Here is a 20234-nt window from a genome sequence, read left to right on the forward strand (position 1 = left end):
ACCAGTTTTATTGCCTGTTGGACTCTATTCTGAAGCTCCTCACTGCTAAATTGTGGGAAAGAATGCACAATTACAATTAAAACCATTCTGCGGTCAACTCCCACATCAGGATAAATGATTGTTTAGAAATCTCTTGTTTTCCAAGTATCCGTGTAATTTATTGAGTAGAACATGATCCTCCGATCCACTCAAATCCCAAGTGGGGGGGGGGGATCACTCCATTCATGTATATAATACTGTGAGGTTAGTTTGGCCCATAAATGCCCCATTTAGCCTCTAATAACACCTAGAGCCAGTGTTACACTGTTGACTCTTACATTCAGGATGGATCCTACCACATATTGAGGGTTGCACAACTGTTGTTGTTCCTACATGTTCTCTTGTGGTTTTTAAACATATAATAATACATATTAAAGGAGTTTAATGCAGTGCCACTGCCAGGGCCTCCTTTAGGTGGTTCCTCAGAGCCCCATGACATTTTTGATGCAGCTGGTGAACTTGAATAAAGAAGTAGTCAGTCTTTAATGAATAAAGCATGATGCCCATGTGCACCACTATAGCCAACCACAGGAGTGGAACTGCCATACTCAAAAAAATGGGGACACCACAAGAAGAACATCTCTAATAAATATACCAGCTTTGTACTTATTTCACATTTTTGGAAAAAAAGTTTTCATTGCAGAGCTCTTCCAGTTGATTAGACTAAGAGGTCTGACATTAATGGAGAATGCTTATATCAAAAACAGATTGAATATCTAATGACAGGCCTTGGCCAAAGACCATCTATATGTCACTGGTTCCCTTCATTGGTCACATTTGGAGAAAGTTAGCAAACTTTTGCAGCTCCACCTTGATGCTTTAATAGGATACATTTTATCTGGGTAGGCATTTACGTCTTGAAGTTCATATTATTTCAAATAGCCAAGAAGAGTGGTGGATGCCCACAAATGATATGTGATGGGAATGGAAGAAGATGGAATAAGTCTCTTTCCTGTTTCAGCCCAATGATGCCCCAATGCACAAAGTCAGTTCTGTACAGAATGGATTTGCTGAGTAGTGGAAGAAGTTGACTGCCCTGTACAAAGCCTTACATTGATTACTCTGTGGGATAAACTCAAACGTGTTTGTGAGCCAGGCCTGATCCACAACATTACTGTCCAACCTCACTAATGCTCTTGTGGCTGAATAAAAGAGCCCCCCCACTAATGTTCTAACATCTAGTACGAACTTTCCCAGAAGAGTCAAGGCTGTTAGAAAAGCAATAGGGAGGGGCAACTTCATATCAATAGCCTTGGTTTTGGAAAGAGAGGGGTCCAGATACTTACTCCAATTAATAATAATCATACCACTTTTTTTTACAGAACCTATTTACAGTATCTTTGACTACTCCCACTTGAATCCTTTCCATTGTTATCCCTTATATATACCTGACTCCAGCAAGACCCACCTTTAAAAATTCTTCTTTTCATTTCCTAGTGAATATCATTGTGTCCCAGATAACAGCCTTCCAATATCTCTTAGCCCAGTTTCCTTTCTAGCCATTACCACACGTGTGCCCGATTGCTCCTACATTTTCCTTTTTCACCAGTCTCCTCTATATTTCATCCTGACCCCTCCCATCTCCCGGCAACATCCCTACATTCTGTTCCTTAAACCACATCTATTTTTGATCTTCTTTGTCACTCATATAGTCTTCTTTCAGGCCACATCTCAAGTTCTCTCTCTCTTTTTAAGCTCCCCGTACCTCAGGTTTCCTCGCCTATGTACTCCTATGTTTACCTTCTGTCAAGGATTAGGTAGGGGGCACTGTGGAGGCAGAGGAGGAAGGTGAGGCTACAAAGGCCAGGTAACAGATAGTGAGCAATGCTTCAGGCTACTCACCTGTCCCAGTGGAAACCCAGCTCAAATCCCAGCAGAGCCTGACACCTTCTCTAGGGACCTACTGTACTGTATGGTTTCTCTCACAATTCTACTTACTTGTCCAGGAGTGCTGAAACACTTTATTTAGAGAAGTGAAGGCACATCAAAGTCATATTTTTATATTTTTATTTCATGAGTAAGCTGACAGGTAGGAATGACCTTTTGTTCTGAAAGGAATTTTGGAGCAGTTTGAAGAGTCAATCTAAACAGTTGGAGGCTTTTACTTCTGCAATTACTGGTGGAAGGAACTTAGTCATCATCAAGGTAAACACAGCTCTTTCTTATATCCATTTTCTTAATATCTCTCCACCACCATGTGAAGTCACAAGGACATATATCATATGCATACCGCTCAACATTTAAATATTAAAGCAGGACAATTCTGGTCAAACTCTCAATTCACCACAACCATCCCTAGTTATGACCCTGATTCACCAAAGGACTTCCTACTTTTCATTATGTCCCACCAATATGGGTAAGTGATATATGTCCCAGAAAATACACCAACGTCACAGCATAGGAAGCAAGGTCTATTTTACTACTTTCCTTTTTTTTTTTCAGGTCCTCTCCTGATCAACTTGCAGTCTGTCCCTCAAACCATTGTAGATGTTGGTGTCAGACTGGGCCTCCTAGGGACCACCAGAAAATCCAACATCCAGGCCCATCCACAGTTAAGTAGCCAGATAGCTGTCATACTGGAGAAATGCAGTCAGTTGATGGAAAGACTGGAAGATGAAGAATTAATTAAACTAGATTTAAAAAAAAAAACCTTGGCCGACGAAAACTGATTGGCAATTGAATTGGTTCCTAACCTATGACACATGTACCTATTGTACAGTCATTGAATCTCTTCCATGGGTAGGAGCTGTAGAGGATATTCCTGCACATTCTACGTTGGCCATAGAGATATGGAGACTTGTTTCTTGTTCTTTTGTACAGAAGAGAAACAAGATGGAAGCCAGTGGGAATTGTGAGAATGCAGGCACAGCTTACCACTAATTGGTCGTCTTACTTTCACAACAAGATATGCATATATTTTACACATAGAATCTACACTTATCACTTATAAGGATTGTGTGGATTTTTTCTTACATCCCCCACCCTCCCCCATCTTATTTTAGTGAGTCTAGTGGAGGTGCTTAAAGAGTGAGGAAGAAGATTCTTTATTGATACAACAAGGGGGAATGGTTGCTCTTCAGAGGCCTGTTGCAGTAGGAATTTATTGCACACAAATATACAAACAGGCTACAGCAATGCCTCTGAACTAGGGGATAGGAGAGGGTGAATAAATACAAGTCATTATAAATAAGGAAAGTGTTGTCTGAGCACTGGAAACCTTCTGTGTCTCTAACCTAGCCCTTTATTTTCATGCCTAAAGCCATTGGATTAGAAACAGCATTACACAAATATGTCTCCACTACCAATTGCAAGAGTAAGGAGCCTAAAGGAAGGTGTATTGGAAGTAACTAACCATTAATGTCTACAAGGTTCTTGTCGGTAGGAGGGCTCAGCTCTTTCCCATGTGCTTTGTGTTGGGTTTGGGGTTGAATGTATAAAAGTAGTCAACAAGGTTCTATTGTGGAGTTTGTGTAAAAACAAATCACAGTTATGCCTTTGATGTCTGTGTTGCTGTGTTCTTGGGCTCAATAACAATGAAATAAGCTTCGGTATTACCATTGACCGTCCAAAAAGATTTATCTATAACCTGAATTTTTGTCTGGTCCATGTACATTTTGTGCTCATTTACTTTTGCATTACAAGTTAGAGCAGTTTCAAAGAGGGTCAGAAGGAAAGCACAGTAGATAAGACTTGTTTTGCCCCCATGACCAGTAAATCATTTCAGCATTCTGTACTTTGTATGGGTAAGTACTACAAAGGCAATGTCACAGTGCAGTTGAAAATGAGGATGACACACAAGAGAAAATGGTCCATCAGTGATGATGGACCTCAAAAATGGTTCTTCAGAATCCATCCTTCATACACACCAGGAAAGCTTTTAAGGGCTCGTTCTTCCCACATCTCTCTCTTTCTATCTCTTTGTTTGAAGTTACCATGTGATAGCCCTGTCTCATGCGTGTAAGTTCTTCATAGGATCCAGTTTCAATGAACAATGAAAGGACAGTGGAGGAAAGTGATTGGTCTTAAGGATGATTACATGTCTTTAGCCATTATCAGAAATTACAAGTTCCAGTTAATTCACCGTAATAGGAAAAAATGGTCTGCAACAGACTTGACTTGAGAAAAAGAAAGAAAGAAAGTTGTTTGGTCCTCAAAGTGTAAATGTCCTTTATCAAAGGCAGAAATGAAAAGGCACAATATGACCTTTTCCATGGATTTCAGCCCCTTCTCTTATAGGCAAATTATGGGTTTCAAGGAAGGTGGAATGATCCATCTCAGTTGGTTCCACAAACCACAATGTGGCAGATCCTGGCTTTCCAGTTTCTTCATCTCCAGGATCTGCAGCCCAACATGAAGATGTTACACTAGTGCCAGGGTCCACCTTACCTACTGTGGCAGAAGGGGAAATGATTTTCCTTTGTGTGGTTACTCTTCCTTGGGTTTTAGGTGTCTTCATCTACATTGGTGGCACAATAAGGCCAGACATGGCTGGAAAAGACATCAAAAGAAAAATTTAGCACATGAATTTCTTTCTAGAATATTCTTCTGCCTAAGAGATTAATTTTCCATAACTAAATTATTTACTTAATACTTTATACATAGAACCCCTGGTGTCCACTTGCCTGCTCTCTGTAGAGACAGCAGCAGTGGGTGGTACTTAGAAATACTCCTGCCTCTCATAGAGTCCCAACCCTTAAGTACTGTGCTGAGAAGACTACTCTGCCCCCTACTAATTTGATGTGCTGGATAGCAGGAGTGGGAATTGCAGGGACAATTGCTGACATCTGTGGAAGTGTGGAAGGCTATTCCTAAAGTGCAACAGGAGAATCCATAACGGCTTGGATAGTCTAACTCAGGGGTCCCCAAATATTCTCATCCCTGAGCAACATTCAGATGTTAGCATGAAACAAGTTCCTGTGTAGTGCCAAATAAGGGTTGTGATTGGCTATTGATGGCCCCTATGTGGACTAGCAGCCTACAGGAAGCTCTGTTTGGCAGTACATCTGGTTTTTATGCAACCAAAACTTGCCTCCAAGCCAGGAATTTAAAAATAAGCTCCTAATTTGAGGCCACTGAGAGCAACATCCAAGGAGTTGGGGAGCAACATGTTGCTCACGAGCTACTGGTTGGGGATCACTGTTCTAACCAATTCCCAATGGCCTGCACAGGCTACCTTTACTCAAAGATCAAGCCTAACCATAATGATAAACATAACAAGAAGATGCCCTATAGTAAATACATATTAGCACTGTGAGGGCAACTAAGGGCTCACCTTGGAGGTTGTTTGCACTGGAGCTTGTGCAGGTTGGTGGAGGGGAAGGCTGCGGCCTCACTACAGGCGCAAAGGCACTCTTTTGTTTGACCGCGGAGATCATGTTGACTGGAGAGAAGGAAAAGACTCCTGCAGGTGTAGCAGAGTTGGCGCTAGATGGGAGGGTGATGGAAGATACTCCAAGTGGGGGACTCGCTGGCATAACTGTTGGCAATATCAAAAGGGCATACCTTGTTAAAGACAATTATTTGCTATGGCATGGTATACATCTAACTGAAGAAGAAATGTTACTCACAGACCAGGAAGAAAGGTCCATTAAAGTGTCATTTTAAAGTGTCAATTAAAGATTCCTGAATACCAGACTGAAATCAGGAACCATTTAATATATTATTGATCATTGCCATGATATGTGTGATTTTAAAAAATGCTTTAAGTTCCCTTTAATAGGGATGTCGCGGACTGTTCGCCGGCGAACTTGTTCGCGCGAACATCGACTGTTCGCGCTCGCCGAATGTTCGCGAACGTCGCGCGACGTTCGCCATTTTGGGTTCGCCTTACCTGGCGCTTTTTTTTGCCCTCTCACCCCAGACCAGCAGATACATGGCAGCCAATCAGGAAGCTCTCCCTCCTGGACCACCCCCACACCCCCTGGACCACTCCCCTTCCATATATAAACTGAAGCCCTGCAGCGTTTTTTCATTCTGCCTGTGTGTGCTTGGAAGAGCTAGTGTAGGGAGAGAGCTGTTAGTGATTTGAGGGACAGTTGATAGTAACTTTGCTGGCTAGTAATCTACTTGATACTGCTCTGTATTGTAGGGACAGAACTCTGCAGGGATTTGAGGGACATTTTAGGTTAGTTAGCTTTGCTGGCTAGTAATCTACCTTCTACTGCAGTGCTCTGTATGTAGCTGCTGTGGGCACTGATCTCTTCTGATCTCTCATCTGCTGACTGCTGTAATAACCCAATAGTCCTTGTAAGGACTGCTTTTATTTTCTTTTTTGTTTTTTTACTTTGCTAGTTGCTACTATAAGAGCCCAGTGCTATTAGTCTAGCAGTGTTGGGGAGTGGGACTGGTGTGCTACTGTGCTGCTCCTAGTAGTTCAGCAGCACCAACCAGAGAATTTTTTTTTTTTTAATATACATATAATTTTTTTTTATTTTACTTATCTTACTGTTCTTTAACGTGTACAGTGCTGTTTGCTGTTCTTCATAGTAGTGCACCAATAGTAGTGCACTTGTAGGCATTATTTGCCCAGTGTGTTCTTCATTTTCAAACAACTGCCATCTAGCTGTGTGAGCTTGTTCACATTCTGTCTAAATATCAATAATAATACCGTCTCCAGAAACAGCACCTGAGTGACGTTTTTCAAGCAGCAATAATATATTCCGTATCCACCACTGCTGTAGTGTATACGTTGACCTTGCAGGCATTATTTGCCCAGTGTGTTCTTCAAACCACTGCCACCTAGCTGTGTGAGCTTGTTTACATTCTGTCTAAATATCAATAATAATACCGTCTCCAGAAACACCACCTGAGTTGTTGTTGTTTTTGTTTTAAAAATAATGCCAGGCAAAGGCAGGCCGCCACGCAGAGGCACTAGGGGCCGTGCTGCTATGCTATCCTGTGGCCCTAGGAAATTGCCCAGTTTTAAAAAGGCAATGACCCTGAACTCCCAAAATGCTGAAGAGGTAGTTGACTGGCTTACACAGCACACCCCATCCTCTACCGTTTCTAACTTTACCACAACATCCTCATCCTCCACTGCTATGGGCACCCCACGTAACACTTCCTCCACCACCGGCGCCCCTTCTTCACTGGAGTTATTTTCACATGAGTTTCCTGAACTGAGTGATGCGCAACCATTATTGGCAGAAGAAGATGAAGGAGATGAGGACGTTCCACCAGATTTAATTCTGGCAGAGAACACAACAGAGATGGACATGAGTGATGAGGAGGTCCCCGCTGCTGCTTCCTTCTGTGAGCTGTCAGAAGAAATTGATGCATCTGAGGAGAATGATGATGAGGAGATTGATGTTTTGTGGGTGCCCAGTAGAAGAGAGCAAGAGGAGGATAGTTCAGATGGAGAGACGGAGAGTCAGAGAAGCAGGAGGAGAATAAGACTTGGAAGAAGCAGGGAGGACAGCTCGCAGGGAACAGTAGGGCAACAACATGTATCGGCACCTGTGGTCAGCCGGCCAACGCACCTGCCATTGCCGGCAACGCCGCCAACTTCTACTGTTACCCCCAGATTGCTAGCTTCAAAAAGGTCAGCAGTGTGGGATTTTTTTAATGTGTGTGCCTCTGACAAAAGCGTTGTAATTTGCAATGAGTGCAGTCAGAAACTGAGTCTTGGGAAGCCCAACAGCCACATAGGTACAACTTCTATGCGAAGGCACATGAACGGCAAGCACAAAGCACTTTGGGAGCAACACCTCAAAGGCAACAGGCAAACTAAAAGCCACCCTCCTTCTGGTCCAGCATCTTACTGCTCTACCTCTGCTGTCCTTGACCCGTCTGAACCACCCTCCACTCCGCCTTCCACCTTGACCACCAGTTCCCATTCCCAGTCATCTGCCCCCAGCCAAGTTTCTGTGAGGGCCATGTTTGAGCGTAAGAAGCCAATGTCTGCGAGTCACCCCCTTGCCCGGCGTCTGACAGCTGGCTTGTCTGCACTCTTAGCCCGCCAGCTTTTACCATACCAGCTGGTGGACTCTGAGGCCTTCCGCAAATTTGTAGCAATTGGGACACCGCAGTGGAAGGTACCCAGCCGCAATTTTTTTTCAAAAAAGGGAATACCACACCTGTACCACCATGTGCAGAGCCAAGTCACCGCATCTCTGTCACTTAGTGTTGGGCCAAAGGTCCATATGACTACTGACGCATGGTCCTCCAAGCATGGTCAGGGCAGGTATGTCACCTACACTGCCCACTGGGTGAACTTGGTCATGGCTGGGAAGCAGGAAATGTGTGGCTCAACAACGACAGTGGAGTTGGTGTCACCGCCACGGATTGCACGCGGTTCTGCCACCACCTCTACTCCTCCTTCGCTCTCTACCTCGTCTTCTTCCTCTTCTTCCTCCGTCTGCTGCAACAACAAAGAGCCGTCAATGAATACCTGTTTGAACTGGGTGGTAGGACTGGATCTGCAGAGCTGGGGATTTTTTTCCCCCGTTACTGGGTGCTTATGCGCGATGCCTGCAGGCTCATGCGCCCTTTTGAAGAGGTTACAAATATGGTCAGTCGCACCGAAGGCACCATCAGCGACCTAATACCCTTCGCTTTCTTCCTGGAGCGTGCCGTGCGACGAGTGACAGATGAGGCTGTAGACCAGCGTGACGAGGAGCAGGAAGCGCACGATTTCTGGTCGGAATCACCAGAACGAACCCAGGCACCTGCTGCAACGCAGGGAGAGGTGTCAGAAGTGGAGTCAGAGGAGGAAGGTGGCTTTGTGGAGGAGGAGGACCAACAGGAGCAGGCTTCCCAGGGGGCTGGTGGTGACCTTTTGGGGACCCCTGGTCTTGTACGTGGCTGGGGGGAGGAGACCGTGGATGATGCAGTCCTTGATAACGAGGAAGCGGAGATGGATAGCTCTGCATCCAACCTTGTGAGAATGGGGTCTTTCATGCTGTCATGCCTGTTGAAGGACCCCCGTATCAAGAGGCTTAAGGAGAAGGACCTGTACTGGGTCGCGACTCTACTAGACCCTCGGTACAAGCATAAAGTGGCAGAAATGTTACCAACATACCACAAGTCCGAAAAGATGCGGCATTTACAAACCAGCCTGCAAAACATGTTGTACAATGCTTTTAAGGGTGATGTCACTTCAGGAACTCATCAACATTCCAGGGGCAGAGGTGCCAGTAATCCTGCCACGAGCACACCTGCAAGGACAAAGCACTTTGGCCACTCTGTAACGTCAGACATGCAAATGTTTTTCAGCCCAAGGCAGCGGCAGAAACCTTCGGGATCCACCCTCAAAGAACGCCTCGACCGGCAGGTAGCGGACTACCTGGCATTAACTGCAGATATCGACACTCTGAGGAGCGATGAACCCCTGGACTACTGGGTGCGCAGGCTTGATCTGTGGCCAGAGCTGTCACAATTTGCCATGAACCTCTTGTCTTGCCCCGCCTCAAGTGTCCTCTCAGAAAGGACCTTCAGTGCAGCAGGAGGGATTGTAACTGAGAAGAGAACTCGCCTAGGTCACAAAAGTGTCGATTACCTGACCTTTATTAAAATGAATGAGGGGTGGATCTCGGAGGGTTACTGCACGCCGGAAGACTTGTTCTGAGTTTCTGACTCCCCATGCAGCTGTCCTTCTCTGCACGCCTCATGACTCCACACACAGCTGTCCTTTAGCGTCCTCCTCCCTCCACCACCGTTACAAACTAGGGTGCAAACCCTACTGGTTTAATTTGAATCTAGGTAAATCCTGAGTTTTTCTGGCCTCTGTGCTTCAGTGGCTGCGACAAAAAAAAATGAATATTTTCAGCATTTATATGGCATATTTTTTCTGGCCTCTGTGCTTCAGTGGCTGCGACAAAAATAAATGAATATTTTCAGCATTTATATGGCATATTGTTTCTGGCCTCTGTGCTTCAGTGGCTGTGACAAAAAAATGAATATTTTCAGCATTTATATGGCATATTGTTTCTGGCCTCTGTGCTTCAGTGGCTGCGACAAAAATAAATGAATATTTTCAGCATTTATATGGCATATTTTTTCTGGCCTCTGTGCTGCAGTGGCTGCGACAAAAAAAAATGAATATTTTCAGCATTTATATGGCATATTGTTTCTGGCCTTCTGGTTCAGTGGCTGCGACAAAAAAAACATAATTTTTCAGGAAAGTACACATGCCTAATTTTTCAGGGTTCTGTAACAGTGGCAAAATTGCATCTTTTATAGTCACCGCAGGTGATCAATAAAGTAGACCAAAACTGGGCCCACACTGCAGAATCAGTGTTTTTTGGTTGACTTCACTGTACATTGAATTACCTCTGCCTGACCGTGCACGTGCGCACAAGCACGGTGACTGCTAAACACACCACTACAGAAATATTGCCACCAACAGGACGAACATCCTGGAGGTGAGAAGCAACTAGTAATTAAAAACTATTATTTGCTCACTTGACGGTATCATTCATTAAAGCTCTTTGCGTTTTTTTGCGTTGCAGTAAGCGCCGCGTTTCGTCTTTGCGTGTGAACAGGCTGTAACCTTTACATGTAGACGCCGGACGTTTTAAAGCAGTTTATTACACAGGTTTAGAAATGTAGTGTGATTTCTGCCCTTTACAGCACAAAACGCAGCGCTGTGTCAACAATGGATTTTTCCGATACATTTTTGCCCTTGATCCCCCTCTGGCATGCCACTGTCCAGGTCGTTGCACCCTTTAAACAACTTTAAAATCATTTTTCTGGCCAGAAATGTCTTTTCTAGCTTTTAAAATTCGCCTTCCCATTGAAGTCTATGGGGTTCGCGACGTTCGCGAACCGTTCGCATTTTTGACGCAAGTTCGCGAATATGACCGCGAACTTTTTTTCCGACGTTCGCTACATCCCTACCCTTTAACATGCATTACAAAAAAGTAGTAAGTACACCATAAGCCAAAGGGATAATGTTCCTCGTTTCTCAGAAATCTCAGGCAGAAGAATCATTTTCCAAATCTTATAGAAGTCGAAATAGGGTTTGAGGCAGATGACCTTGTTTTTCGGATTTGCTTTTCAAGCAATTGAATGCTACAGCAAACTGGCACCTCTTATAGGCAAAAACATGATTACAATCATAGAGAGTGTACTCACTTGCATATGGAGAATTAGCCGTGGAGACATTAAGGAAGCTCGGAGATCCAGGTACTCCGAGACTGGTCATGGCTGTCCCTCCATATCCATTCATGGTGGAGGTGATGGTGTTGTAATTAGAATGTTGTGGGGTTGAGCTGGGTACATAACCACGTGGGGAGACGCTATTTGTGTTCCGGGTGTAACCTGACAAAAAGAGTGCAACCAAAACCATATTATTCTTCAATCATTTAAAGGTATCAAGGTGTAACTTTGGTTTAGCCCAACCAATGAGACAGGTAATGGAAGTTAACTTTCTGGTATTATAAGAACATAGTACAAAACTGGTAATGGAGTCACAGTGCATGTGATTTTATGGAGTTATGACTGATTTAGTGCAAGGTTGATCAGATAAAAGCCTCCAGTGAGGACAAGTCACAAGCTCAAGATCTACTAGAAGATCACAATCTGTCATTTGGGATCTCCTGAAATAGCGGGAGCATTAACAGGAGTAATAAATATGTTTTTATATACATGCCCTCTACTGTTTCATGATAGAATTCCTATGAGAGATAGACCATTGGATTGCTGTGATGATGAGTAACCTGCCCTGCATAATAATACACAACTGTCCCTACATAATATTGTACAAATCTCCCTACATAATATTTTGCAACTGCCCATAATATTTTAAACCTCTTCTTGCATAATATTGTACAACTCTTCTCCCTGCACAATACTGTGCAACTCTCCTTGCATAATATTCTAGTACTCTCCATACAAATTATTGTATAACTGCTAAATATTTTACACTCTCTCTGCATATTTTACAACTCTCCCTACAAAATATTTGACAACTGTATCTGCACAACATTGTACAACAATCCCTACATAATACTCTAGATAGAATTTCCCTGATATAATGGTATATCTGTTCCTATATAATACTGTACAACTCTCACTGCATAATATTGTGCACATTCCCCTACATAATATCATACAACTCTCCCTGTTTAATATTGTACAACTGTCACGACATCATATTGTACATCTCTTCCTACATAATATTGTACAGTTTTCCCTATACTCTAATTGTCCCTCTATACACTGTCATACTGCACAACCGTCCTTACAAAATACCCTAGAACTTGCCCTATATAATTCTGCTCCTATCTAACACTGTCCAACTCTCCCTGTATAATATTGTACAACTGGATGTTTTTTTGTAGTTTTCACACATTTACTATAATTATTTGGAAGTGTTTAATGCGATTTGAATGTTGCCAAACTGATATCGAAACAGAAGCCAGAGACATTTCTGTGACATCACCAGATCCCAGTGTTGTGTAAAGGCAAAAATATAAAATCCAATTTTTACTTTCTTTAATGAAAAAGAAACCTATCTCCAATATACTTTAATTAAAAAATGTGTACCGTTTTTATAAGAAACCTGACTGTATGCAGTGAAATTCCACCTTCATTTACTGCTGTGGATAGGAATTGTCAGACGGTCCCTAACTGCTCTGCAGGGAAACAATCATACTTATGTACAGCAGGGGGAACCCCCGCCTTACTTCCCAGCCATGCAGAACTCAAGCAGCTTTGTTTGTGACGATTCCACACTGAGCATGTGCACAGTCTTGGTCTTGCAAAGATGTATAACAAAGTTACAAGATGGTGACCCCCTGTGGCCAACTTTGAAAGCATAAATCATTTGTTTGATTAGGCTTGTGGTGCATTGAGTTCATGTTTATATTTAGTATACAAAATACAGCATTTCTAGCCTTATTCTAGTTTAGACTTTACATGCCCTTTAATGTCTTTTACTTGCTGCAACTTTCATAGCAGAGGAATTTAACCTATAGCTCATCAGAAAATAACCCCATTAAATCTCCCAGCATGCTTAGCCAGCCTGCATCTGCATTATAAACCCTTTTATACATTGTTGAAACAAAGATCGAGCCTGGGATAATACATACTGTACATTTTAGGTTATTTTCTATTATTGTTGCCTTTTTTTTTGTATTTTTTTGATTGGATACTGGGTCGTAGGGATTTATGCTTTGTGTCCTGCCATGATAAACTTACCTTGTTCAGATGCCTGGGAGGCTTCAGCAATGTTGATGGCCAGTTGGCTACCAAAGGAGTTGACTCCCATCCTGCCTGAGTGGGGGTGATTGAGTGTCAGCGAGGAAAGCTGATTGGAGTTACGGGGAACGCTATACAAGGCTTCAGCCATGTCCGCAGCTTGTTTCAGGATAATATCCTATCAAGTTGAAAAACAGAAAAGTTTTTTGCCCTTTTTTCCCTAAACTTTGTTTTATCCCTCCTGCACCATAGAGAAGGTTTTGCACATTAGAATGTACGCTGGGGTAAGTATTGTGTCATATAACAGAAAGAATGGGCACTAGGGCCTGTAGGATGGCTACTTTAACAGGGTTGTCCCACGTGCCAAGAAGGTGTTTCAGTAGGAATGTGCACAATAGAAAGCAACGTACTAAACAGGATAACTCGTTACCTGGTTATTGTGCGGCATTCCATACAGAGCCTCCACCATATCTGCTGCTCTCTTCAATAACACCTCCTGTGGATGGATGGGAAGATAATTGTGCTCAGGATACAGAGAAAAAAAGGCAAATGATGGAGCTCATTTTCCTATATAGGGACATAGACAGTCTGTGACTCAAGCAGTGGGTGGGACTAGAACGCTCTGGTGGCAGTTTACAGGGGGAGGGGAAAGGAGTCTGTGACTCAAGCAGTGGGTGGGACTCTGAAGCAGTTTAGAGGGGGTGGCCAGAAGCACTGGGTGGGTATTTTGGCAGCTAACAGTATACTGTATAAGTCAAGTAACAGGCTGAACTGGAGCACTTAAAACTTAAAGGGGAGAAATATATCAGAAATATATCAGTGCAGTAGCCCAGATAAGAATATTTTAGCAAAAGACAGAATTCAGACAGAATTTTATATATACAGTGTATAAATATAAATCTCTATATACAGACAGATAGATGGATATACACTTTAAGATTTCCCTGCTTTACTAGAGTTACTGACAATAAATCAAGATTTAAAACAAAAACAAAAAAAAAAGAAATCAGCAATTAGCTTTTTCTCTGATATCTGTAATTTTAGTAAGGGTTTATATGCATATTCTACTAGTGTCTCCTACAAAATAATTTGTATTATTAATGTTTCTTCCAGTGCTGGCAAATCCGTCTCTATACAATTTTGCCTCTATTTCAGGCAAAGACATGTTGCATTCAACACAGGAGATCATTAATACTATTAAAGACAGAGAGGCAAATCCTATATGAGTGGTGGGTCTCTCTACTTTAACATCAAGGAGTCAATGAGTACAGTAACTAACCCAAAGGACGAGTATAGAAAGAAGAAGAGAAGGGCAGTTTATTGAAAGGAAACACAAGAGGACCAATAAAGGTCTCTCTATGGACGGCAGGTTCAGTGAAGCAAAGAAATAACGACCTCTTTCCATAGAGAAGCTTTGAACAGCTTATTGGAACATCCGAAATTCATTGTGGAATGAGGCAGCTCTTGTCTGATGTTCCCTGGGCCACTCGCTACAGTCTGTCCTGCTGAAATCTGCTTCCCCCTGGGAGTCTCTAATATTACATCAAGTGCACGGTGTAAACTATTCCGGCTCCTCTTTATGTTTTAGTCAGTAGCCAAACAGTCAGATATGTTTAGCATGGCTCAGCCTGTGCCCCCAGGGTCTAGATGGTGCCAATAGCAGAAGGATAAATTAGGGAATACATTTGGGACTTGGTTTCTTTACTGTTCAGGTGTGTCAACTTACACCGATATTAAGGTTTCGGAAAAAAAAAACAAGCCTTCAAATTCAGCCTTTCCTTAAATCCCTTTGGAAATCTTGGTTGAGATGAAGAAAAAAACTATTGTGATTGAAATTCAAATATGCTCTGGTTGCAACATTGTTTTCTTCATGGAAACACAAGGGAACTGGTGGAAGACTGTAGGAACCGGTCAAAAGGATGGTCCAACTGTAGCAGCACTACAACATCCAGGGTCCCTGCTCAGCACAGCTAGCACTAAGGGTTACTATAGTTGCACTATATAAACTAGTCCTTATCTGTGGTCAGGCCAGGCTTGGACACATTACTATCAGGAAACAGCCAGTCCCACCAGGCCTATTGTACCAGATGATGTCTCTAATAGAATCAGTAGGAGGTTTGTAATGTCAACTTTCAGGTCGCTCTGTGACAATGACAAACATATATATATTTAGCATTAATTCTTTTCTGGTACGAGACAACAGTAATTGTACTCCTCCCTACTGACTAACTCACATAAATCCATCTATTTTAATCCATTAACTCCTGTCTGACACTACGAGTAACAGTAAACACTTTACTCTGCTCTATGGCTGAGTCATTTAATAATCACTTCATAGTAGATGCTATCCACCATCACACTTTCACTTTCTGGTTCCATAACTACAAGGGCCTTCCCTCTTATTATATAAGGGGGCAGGGTCAACTGTTGGTCTTGCACAGGTGTACAAAGCTTAAAAAGCCTTAAACAGATTTACCTAGACCTTTCTAACCTTCTTCCTTCAACCATCAAACCAAATGCAAGCTTCTCAAGATCAGTTTTACAGTCAAGTAGTTGATCCAAGCTGGTAAGTAAATGTTCAACAACCAATATCTGTGTCATAGAATCCTCACCCACAATTATTACCAAGTGAAAACTGTGAATTTTTACTGCCAAAAACGTAAAGAACTCTCATCTACCAACATCTGCAGAGAAACACTCAACTCTTCAGACAAACACATCAACATCCAGAATGCAGCTACAAAGTCAGAGAACCCATCAACATCTACCAGACAAAAATAAATTTCTCAGCTGATTACTTCTACTGCAGACACAGAACCTTCTCCTCCACCAACAAAAGTAAGTTCTACTGGAAACAAAGAAGCTCCTATCCACCATCTGCAAGAGAACCAAATACAAATCATGTGCCAACAGCTACCAGGTTTGCTAAATGTAATCACCAAGAGTAGGGCAGTCACTGGAGGCCCACAGGTCAGATCTTGTCCTCCAAAGGATTATTATGGGTCCCAGTTGGCTCAAGGGCTCCACTGATGAAGAAATGTTGTTAGAATTCACATAATGATGATTCTATGGGAATGAGTGTGGTTGGCTGTTAATGAGTTAAAGCTGTTTTTTGCTCTTGCAGGACACTGGGCTTGTCACACTCTTCCAGGCCATTTATTATCATTAGAAGACCTGTCTTTGCTTTGTTTGCCGGAACTTCTTTCTCAATTCACTCATCGGCCAGCTCATGTACTCCTGGACTTCGTCTAATACTTTCCCTCTTGCTTTCCCCGCCAGCCCAATAGAGACTGCATGGCTGAGGTTTCTCCATCTTCAGTCTGATAAATTGTCTTTTCATTGCTATGTGATTTCTCTTCCATGCTGAACGTGTGAAGAGCAAATTCTCCCCTTAATGAAATCTTCATGTCAACCAATTGGACACATGTTTGCGCATCACTCACAATTCCTCTGTCTCCAGCTCACACCATATAGTGGTCCCTTGCTTGGAACTGCCATCTATTTATGTCCGTCACCCACTCCCCACCAATGAGCTCTCTTTATTCAGAAACCCATCAATCCCAAAGCCAGAATCCTGATATTCTCTGGTTCCCTTCCCACACATTTAATAAACATCTGGAAAAACATTAAAGGGGTTGTTGTGGGTTATTTGGCTTTTTATTCAGCAGCTCTCCAGTTTGCAATTTCAGCAGTCTGGTTGCTAGGGTCCAAATGATTCTAGCAATATGAATAGGAGAGGCCTGAATAGAAAGATAAGTAATAAAAAGTAGTGATAACAATATATTTGTAGCCTTACAGAGTATTTGTTTTTAGAAGGGGTCAGTGACCCCCATTTGAAAGCTGGAAAGAGTCAGAAGGAGAGGGCAAATAATCCAAAAATTATAAAACAGAAAAAAACATGACCAAGAGAAAAGGGTGGACTCTGTGTGCCCAACTGCTGCTCATGATAAGAGCCCTGCCAACAGTCAGCCCTGTACTCATTAAGGGAACACTTCATTTTGGAGTGGAGACCTGGGGCAATTAATCCAAGTGCAGAGCACAAAGTACATATTACACCCTGTCCTGCACATAATAAGTGACACACGCACTGACTGTAACTCCCGGCCCATGTTACACAGGGAGGTAGGTGGCCAAGTGGACAAGCGTCTCCCCAACGGAGAGAAATGAATGAATAACAGATTTGTGGCCCTGTCACTGTAAGATGAATGATTTCAATTTATCAGCTGCTTTGAGCCATCGCTCCTGATCAAACCTCCCTCCTACCCCTACGGATTTCACTTCTGCCCATAGATATTACTGTCAGATTACAGGCTGGGGAGTGTGATATGAAGGGAGGGGAGAGCCCAGGGGCTAAAGGGTCTCTCTGTGTGACCAGGAGGGGGCAGAATGAAGCTACTGCAGAACTAGCACTCCCAGCATTCTACTGAATGGAACCTGAAAGCCACACAGACATCTCAATGTAAGGACAGTTCAATCCCATCACTTGCTCATACAGAATGTCTGGGAGCAGCGCTAGAGTCTGAAACAAGGCAAAATACTGTTGGGCAGTGAGCTTGCACTCACCTTGGGTAATCGCTCTGGGTCTCCCGGGTGCCTGGGAACCACCTTCTGTAGCCTCTGGAATCCATAGTCAATAGTTGGCTCGTTCAGCGCTGAGGAGAGAGATAATGAATAGGGGTCTAGTGAAAGGTGGGTGCTGGGACTACACAGGGAGAAATCACAGTGCAGAGGGGTCTTGTTCAGAGGCAGAAGTAGATATTGTAAAACCACAACTACATGAGCTGTTTCTGCTGAAGCTGCGGAGCTTACAGTTCATTTTCCAAACCTGAGGAACATGGCGATTAGGTGACTGTCCCAGGGTAACAGGGAGGTGGCATGGGAGTTAAACCAACACCCATGCGAGAACTAAACCCCCCCCAATAATAAAACCCCCTACCCTACAGAGTCCCCCCTCCCTGCTTCTCCCCCCACACAGGTAATGACCCTGAAAGTGCCCCTAATTCATCAATCACAAATAGGTGCATAGTAACCGCATTGGAGATCACCATCTTTATTGGGGGCTTAGTTCTCCTTTAATGGTGCCACCTCACCAGCCTGCATAATAACTCCTCATGCTACATAGGTCTTTAGTAACCCAGTCAAGGCCATATTGCATGGCTCCATAGAAACTGTGTGGTCTGCAGCATGCACTTTGTGTAATAAGCAAGCTTGCCGTACCAGATGTACAGGGAAGGGTTAAACGCTCTGGTTTTAGGAACCAACATTTCACTAATGGGCTGCTAAATAAGGGGTTAAACATATTTTGCCCCCCCCCAGCTTTCATCTCTCCCCCTGATACAATTAGTGGTATCTATTTCTCAGCACATGATCAATAAACCCTTTTCCTTCTCAGCAGCCCTGTGAGTAATGATCTGATGAGATCCGGATTGGGGGGGGGGATGGAAATGAGAGGCGGTTTACATGACCTCCGCCCCTTTGCACCCCACGCACCCTCCTCCTCCTCCTCCTCAAAGTGTCATCTGACTCCACTACTCACTGCCACCGAGATCGATTGCCTGATTTAGATAAAACATATGTTGCAAACGCCGAACCTCCAGCTTTTCTCCCCAGTAATTTGTATTGATTGGAGCGTCAGCTCTTCTCACTCCACATTAATGGAGGCTCAGTATACTGAGATGAGCATTACTCAACAGTCACCACTTAACGACCCTCACTCCTGCTGCATTAGCTGAAGTAATTCAAAGAAAAGTCCTGCTGCATTTGGGCCTGGGAGCCAGTCGGAGCAGAAGGTCCAGGATTTTCCCTCATCCCACACCAGTAGTCTTTGTTGGGTATAACATTGCACCCTGGGTCCACAGCTGTAGTCAGTAAAAGGGGGTGCTGGAAACTTGCAGCCCCCCTCAGAAGAGAATCTTCTTCTTGTATAACTACACCACTGAATATGCAAACTACCTAAAGGAATGGTTTTGCCACCAACACCCTTACTGTAACCATATTGTCCTAGTGCATGTAGCCATCTTGCCCTACTATCTCCATATTGTCCTACTGTCAAGATCTCATCCTACTGTCATCATCTTGCTTCAGTTTCTTCATATCCTTCTACATCAGGTCTATCTCACCCTACTGTCACCACCATGTCCTACTCTCTCCCTTCTGTCCAACTTACCATACCATCTCCATCTTGTCCTAATGCCACTTTCTTGACTTAGTTTCTCCATCTCGCCCTTCTAGCTTCATCCTACCCTACTGTAATGGCCTTGTGCTTGCCCAACTGTAATCATCTTGAACTACTGTTGCCACTTTGCCTAATTGTAACCACATTGCCCTACTGTCTCCATCTTATCTTATTTTCTCCAGCTTGTCCTTCTATGTCCATCTTGTCCTTCTATCTCCAACTTTTCTTACTTTCTCCAGCTCTCCCAATGTTACAATGTTGTACTACTGTCTCCATTTCCTTCTACAGTATGTACGTCTTACCCTACTGTCTCCACCTAGCCCTGCTCTCTCCATATCACCCTTCTGACAACATCTTAGCACACTATCTCCATCTTGTCCTTCTGCCTCCATCTGGCCCTACTGTCTCCATTTACTCCACTGTCACCATATTGCCCTAAATTCACCTTCTTGTCCTGCTGCGATCATCTTGCCGTAGCCTCTTTATCTTGTCCTTCTATCACCATTCTACCCTACTTTCATGACCGTGTGCCACCATCTCCATAGTTCCCTACTCTTGCCATCTTGTCCTAATGTTTCTATTTTGTCCTACTGTCTCTACCTTGTCATAATGTTGCCACCTTGCCCAATTTTAACTATTTTGCCCTACTTTCTTCATCTTACCCAACTGTCTCCACCTTGCTCCACATTCATCATAATGGTTTTTTCCAACATTACCCCCACATTCAGACCTAATAATTATGGCTTAATGGAAAGTAAAACAAATCCTTAATTCAGAAGTGCAGAACAGAGAACTGTAGAGAGGACAGAAGTTTCCCTGAGACCTGATGTGATGCAGTTAATGCAAAATGAACTGGAGATGGGCCATTTTCCCCAGGCCT

At 43.3% G+C, this 20234-nt stretch overlaps 1 protein-coding gene across 2 annotated transcripts in view; it reads right to left on the reverse strand.

Annotated features, from left to right (window-relative positions):
- Positions 1-2030: 2030 nt before the first annotated feature.
- Positions 2031-20234, reverse strand: part of coe3l.S (COE3-like S homeolog) — a 67587-nt gene continuing 49383 nt past the window's right edge. For both annotated transcript variants that reach the window (XM_041579342.1, XM_041579341.1), the window contains exons 11-16: positions 17743-17831; positions 13610-13675; positions 13180-13357; positions 11113-11298; positions 5312-5515; positions 2031-4527 (exon numbers count right to left, since the gene is read on the reverse strand). In XM_041579342.1, the coding sequence (XP_041435276.1) occupies positions 4496-4527; positions 5312-5515; positions 11113-11298; positions 13180-13357; positions 13610-13675; positions 17743-17831 (755 nt within the window). In that variant the 3' untranslated portion in view covers positions 2031-4495. The remainder of the gene's footprint in view (positions 4528-5311; positions 5516-11112; positions 11299-13179; positions 13358-13609; positions 13676-17742; positions 17832-20234) is intronic.

Source organism: Xenopus laevis, chromosome 1S (assembly GCF_017654675.1).
Source record: "Xenopus laevis strain J_2021 chromosome 1S, Xenopus_laevis_v10.1, whole genome shotgun sequence".
Lineage (NCBI taxonomy): Eukaryota > Metazoa > Chordata > Amphibia > Anura > Pipidae > Xenopus > Xenopus laevis.